Source organism: Rosa chinensis, chromosome 6 (assembly GCF_002994745.2).
Source record: "Rosa chinensis cultivar Old Blush chromosome 6, RchiOBHm-V2, whole genome shotgun sequence".
NCBI classification, from domain to species: domain Eukaryota; kingdom Viridiplantae; phylum Streptophyta; class Magnoliopsida; order Rosales; family Rosaceae; genus Rosa; species Rosa chinensis.
This window is the reverse complement of record NC_037093.1, coordinates 32182862-32188783: the sequence shown is the minus strand read 5'-3', so window position 1 is coordinate 32188783 and position 5922 is coordinate 32182862. Positions and strand designations below refer to the sequence as shown.

The 5922-nt window shown below is 36.8% G+C and overlaps 1 protein-coding gene across 1 annotated transcript; it reads right to left on the bottom strand.

The window, feature by feature from the left end:
- Positions 1 to 2113: 2113 nt before the first annotated feature.
- On the bottom strand, positions 2114 to 3976 carry LOC112173293. Its single transcript, XM_024310903.2, has 3 exons — positions 3827 to 3976; positions 3568 to 3738; positions 2114 to 2472 (listed from the first exon to the last, which is right to left on the bottom strand). Exons 1-3 carry the CDS (start codon positions 3923 to 3925, stop codon positions 2389 to 2391), a joined length of 354 nt encoding a protein of 117 aa, XP_024166671.1. The 5' UTR covers positions 3926 to 3976; the 3' UTR covers positions 2114 to 2388.
- Between the last annotated feature and the right edge of the window lie 1946 nt (positions 3977 to 5922).

Sequence of the window (5922 nt, the reverse complement as noted above, 5' to 3'; positions counted from 1 at the left end):
TGAAAATTGCTTCTACATACCTGACCCTCAGCTGCTTTATACTGCTGTTCTGCTTTGAGTCTTCCATTTTCACGATGCCCGCCATCATCCATCTGAGATCAGCAAAGAACAACAATTGCACATTATAATGTCACACCTCCACCGAAATATAATTGCTCAGCTGGTTAAACATCAAACTGATACTCAGGCTGCACGCCTGCAGTACATCTTGTAGCATCCATCAAAAGGAAAAAGAAAAGGGTTCATATTTCACATGCAGTAGAGCATTGGTCGCAAATAAACAATATACAGGAGACTCAGAAGTGAGATTATATCCTGATCGAAGAATATAGTTGCATTACATATTTATAAACCATGGCAAGTTCTGTAATCTGTACTCTCGATATAAGTTAATGGACTATAGTTACATTACATATATCGACAACAAAATTAATTGAATGAACATATTCTAACAGCCAGAGAATCAAGTACAAAATAATATCCTTTACTCTTCAAAACTAATCATCACTTAAGAGACACATGAAGATGGAACTCTTATAAATGTACTAAACCAGTGCTCCCAAGCATGGGGGGAAGCATGCATGCTGGGCTGGCAGAGCCCGTCTCCCAGTCCAGGTAGGAGACGATTCCCTATGTCGACTAGGGTGTGACATGGCTTGCTTGATGGCGGCAATGTACACCAGAAGGGTCTTAGGCGTCAATGCGGTCAAGGAAGTGTCTCGTGCTAGAAGGCGTAGGATATCGTAGTAGGTTATCGTAGTATCGTAGTTTTCATTTGCTTTGGCTAGTAGTTTTCTTTTGGAACTTTAGTTTTGTTGGATTTCCTTTTGGTTTAGTACTCTATTGAGCTTGCATTGTAATATGAAGGGTGTTTGTACCCTTCATGCCTAACCGAGTGAGGTCGTTATGATTTCGATCAATGGATTAGTCTTCCATTGCCCTAAAAAAAAAAACCATGGCTTTAACTATCCCGAAGACAGAACTCAAAATTTTGGATATGTTATTTTTAATATATTTTTATCTGATCATACAACTTTTATCCAAAAATTTAGTAAAATTTTCATCGATATTCGATATTTACTCGATATTTCCTTCGAATTTTTTTTTTTTTGAACCATCGATATTTCCATGATCTTCGATATTTTAGTCATTGGTTTTACCAGTCTTGTCTCAACATCTTTTTCTTCCTCGTTAATATTCTTTCCCGTTTTTTATACTTCACTACTCTCTTTGGTCCCGCAGTTAATTGGAACGAGTTACTGAATGAGTTCACTTTATGACGACCGAATGCTTCGTCACCTAGAAATGCGTGCAACAACAATAATTTTCGTGAAATATTCCACTATACATGCACATATGACATACACATAAAATCTGACAGTGTTTAAGCTATAAAAAGATGAGAGAGAGAGAGAGAGAGACTACTTATGGCTTACACACCGCCTGATTCAGTGTGGATGCTCCACATGTGTGTATGGTAGAAATTTCGAGTTTCCTTTGGTAAACTAGTATGGTTACGGATTGTGGTGGTTACGTTGGTCTGTTGTTGAAGGAGCAATGTGACATGGGCAAAGAGGAAGAAGCTATTGTGGTTATGATCTGATGACTGAATGTGTATTCTTACCAACACACAGAAGTAAAGTAATACTTCAGTTTAGAGATCTAAGAGAAGGAAAGTTTGAACAGAAATTTTACTAAACTTCGGTTTATGGATTTCCGGTGCTTTGACCACGGGATTTTACTCATGGATTGCAACTTGCAAACCCTAGTTTTTCAGTTTTAAAGCAATGTTTTGGTATGTAGAAGCTGATTTTACAGACTTGATGTGAAAATCGAGTAACTGAAACTAGTCTAATTTTGTGAGTTGAGTCACAGTTCGAATATCTTGTGGGAAAATTGAGTAATCAGACTTGTTGTTCATCCGGTTGGTGATTTTGAGTCCATCTTTTGTCTGCCCAGTCGATACGTATAGCATATTGGAGTTGATTGGCTATTTTCTGATGAAACTCACACAGTTAGTTTCTTTTAGTCAAGAAGAAACTGACACTATCTTCAACGTACGCTCGTGAAACTGAGTTTGAGAGAATTTTAACGAAAACTGGTTATGAGCTGCTAAACCAAACTGTTTTATACGTTTCATAAAGAAATACACCATTTGACAGCAGAGCTGCTAAAAATACACAACTTTGACAATAGTACTATCGGAGAAGATTTTTTCATATAGAAATATTCTCAAAGGAGAATGACATTAAGCATAAACTTACATAAACACAAAATCCAGTCTTGTACTGTTTAACTGCATCTACATCCTCCTGCTTTCATCTGTAGCCGGACAGAAATGAAAATCTACTTTTATCTGTATCTTAGGCAAAGTGGAATTCATAGCTGCTAATCCGTTCGTGTCTTCTTCTCAATACTTGACTTACTAAGTACGAGTGAACCAACTACAATGAGCACGGCACCTGCAAACCACTGTCAAACAAGGCTTCTCATCAGATATGCAAATGAAACTAGCACGAGAGCCTACAGACACATGTGGACAGTTTATTACAATGAACAAGGAAATGCAGGAACAAAAATTACAAATTAGCAATCAGATATTGTGTCTATTGTGTGTGATACTCTATTATTCCAATAATAGCATTTAGTATATAGTTCTACCAAGTGTGATGTCTGACTCCAGAAACCAAATAATCTTGGTCAAACGTACTGCTTATCATCATTTTGTGTAGTTTTGAACAAAATAGTGACCACAAACAAGCTATAGTAGCATAGCCTTTTACAGTCGTAAGCATTTCAAATTGCAACAATAAAACCCACAGAGTATACAAGTACATCATCTGCAAAGGAAAAATTGGTTCAGTATATTCTTACTGAAACAAAGTCAAATTTTTCTCACAATTTTCATGGCCCAAACACTACCATGTAGATGCCAAATAAGGTACCTCTTTTGTTAATGTCCACTCAGCAGACACTTGCTGAAATTGAAGACCTTATGACCTTGTACAAGTAACTTGACAGAGTCGGCAAATGTGGCCATTTTAATCAAAAAAAAGAAAAGACTAGGACCTTATAGTTTTGATCATTTTACTATTAAATAACAGTGTCAGTTCTCCTTTTACTGAAACCAGTATCAGAATGAGCATATTATAAGTTCTAAACTAAGCAATGCCAAACCTTTCCATCAAATACCAGGCCTAAATACTAACGCCAACTAACTCATCATCGATGCAGCATAATGCTCTTTTGGTAGCTCTCACTGTTCGGCGCATTATCTAGAAGAGCTGTATGAAGCATACAAGAGGTGTCCCTTTACTGAAACCACCATCACAATCAACATATCAACAAGGCCTTCACTAATCAAGGTCACACCTTTTCCATCACTTTCGGTTCATTTTCATTCTTCAAGCACTTTCACACAATCAATGCCTTGTAAAGTTGTTAAACTCAATGACTTCGGCCATTTTAATCATCAAAGAAATCACACCCAAAAAACAAAAACAAAAACCCAAAACAAAAAAAAAGCAACAGAGATAGAGAAGTGGGCATATATATCATATGTCATACCTTAAAGGACAAGGGCTCTTGGAACAAGAAGTAACCAGCTAAACCAGAAGAGAGGAAATTCGCAGCGAAATTTGTAACCGTGGCTTGTAGAGATGAAAGAGCCTTAAGGCTGTTCACATAACACCCCCACATTGTCACGTTGAATAAAACCACCATTCCATACCGCAAAATCTGATCAGGTAACTCAATTACAAAATCAAAATCAAGTAGAGGATTTTCTCAGATGCGAAAATCGTGAACTGGGATGTGAGAAAATCACCTGAGGAGTTATCAGCTTCGCCGAAACGGCAGCCAGGGCTGCGTTTAGTCCGGCGGAGACCGCCCAAGCGTAGCCCTTCTTCTTACCCTCCATCTCCATTCGATTCCAGAGAGAAATTGGATCAGAGAGAGATCGGAGACGATGCCATTTTAGCTTACGTGGATATATACCCAGCCAATTGCTTCTAACGACAAGTCGTAAAGCCAATTATAACCGTTGGTGACGTAGCTGATTATTGGCTGCTTCTGTGTTTTTTGATCGAACATTCTCCTCAGGTCAATTGTTCAATATTAATGGCCGGTTTAGGTTTTCTTCTGGTTTCTATCAGTTTACCAGTTCTGCAATTGTATGTGTTGTTGCAATTCGATCTATAAGTTCATCAGTTTATCACTTGTACGTTCTGGTTTGTTTTTCTTTCTGTCTTTTATATGTACGTGCATGTTGTCGCAGTTCTATGTTCATTGTGGATATGTTGAGTATTATTGAGTTCTCAAGTTTAGAATGTAATCTGAAGAGTGATCGACAGGCAAGCTTTTTTCAATGTGAAAGTTTAGTTATTTGAAATTGGGGTGTACGTCTGTTAAGCAGATTTAATTATGATTGTTTTGCTTGATGTCCAAGTTAACTGAATTAGTATAAATAGGAGCTCAAGTTCAATTTCATAAATTGGAAAAGAAAAGGGAATAGAACACCGTACTGAGAGATAAAGGGCCAGAAGAAGAGAGGGGGGGGGGGGGGGGGGGGGGGGTTCGTATCTGAGGAATCGGAGCATGACAGAAAAGAAAAACAAAAGAAAGAGATTAAGAGAGAAGAGAGGAGATTAGAGGAAAAGAAAATAGAAAAGAGAAACATGAGACGTCAGAGATACCTGAAGTGAAGGAAGGAGGAGATAACAAGAGACTATTTTGATTGATATTCTGAATGGGATTCAAAGGTGAATTCAATCCTATAAGCTATTTCAATTGTTATTCTCAGTTCTTACGTTTAGCTTGGCTCTTGTCTAAGTTGGCTTAAACTTTATATAGTTATTATAACCTGAGCTTTGAGTGATTTTAAATTGACTCTGAACAATAGATTACATATTGAGATGATAAGAAACTTGGCTTCGAATTCCTAACGGTGGGTGTCCTGAGTAATTCTTAGGTTTCTGTTTGGGTTGGAATTCTTATTTTTTCTGAACAACAAGAAATTAGAGTAAGCAAGGAACCTAGACGCATCATTTACACATCCATAGAACTGATCAGGAACAACTGAGGTAACATTTATTTGGGAACTTTCTGCATTATAATCATTTAGCTAACTTTAAGCAAACATAACCTTTGATCTAGACCTTCATTTTAGAAACCATTTCCATATGCTGAAAGATTGTACATTAAGTTTGATATTAGTATAGTTTTGTACACTTCTATTAAGGATTCATTGGTTAAACTCAAGGCAGAAAACAGAGGTCTGCAATCTGAAAATGTACTTCTGAGCTTCTGACCCAGAGAGATTTTTGGTAAAAACTGTACAATTCCATAGAGTATTGGAAGTTGGTTTCTTCACGAAAGTTTCGGTAGACAAGTTAAAGATCATTTCAAAATTGGAATCTCATGAAAATGATTTTTATAGATTAAATTATGATTTTTCGAAATTGAGGGTCTGCATCAAGAAACTCTGCAATTGTCACAATGTTTCTGTTTGTTCTATTTCATTTCAACAGTTATCCTTATTCAAATTTGTTTAGGTTGACCACAAACTGATCATAGAGATTCTTATATTTTCAACAAAACTTGTGACACCATTTTCGGAATTCATTTGAGATACTTAAGCTTTTGTGAAATCAGCTATTCGTATAAGTTTTCTTCACAATGAATCTGCTAGACATTTTGGTTGTCATTTGGCACTTCACATAAAATCCAAAATGGCCCAAGATTTTAGGTACTATTTTCTTAAGACATTAGCTCTATGGTGAAGTACTAGCGATTGTTGCCCACGCTTTGCTGCGGGAGAGTTAGGATTGTTAGTGAATTGCTTAGGAAAGTATGTGATTGTATACATAAGAAGTTGTTATGTGTGAGATTTTGGTTTAGTTGTTAATATGATACTAAAGAAAC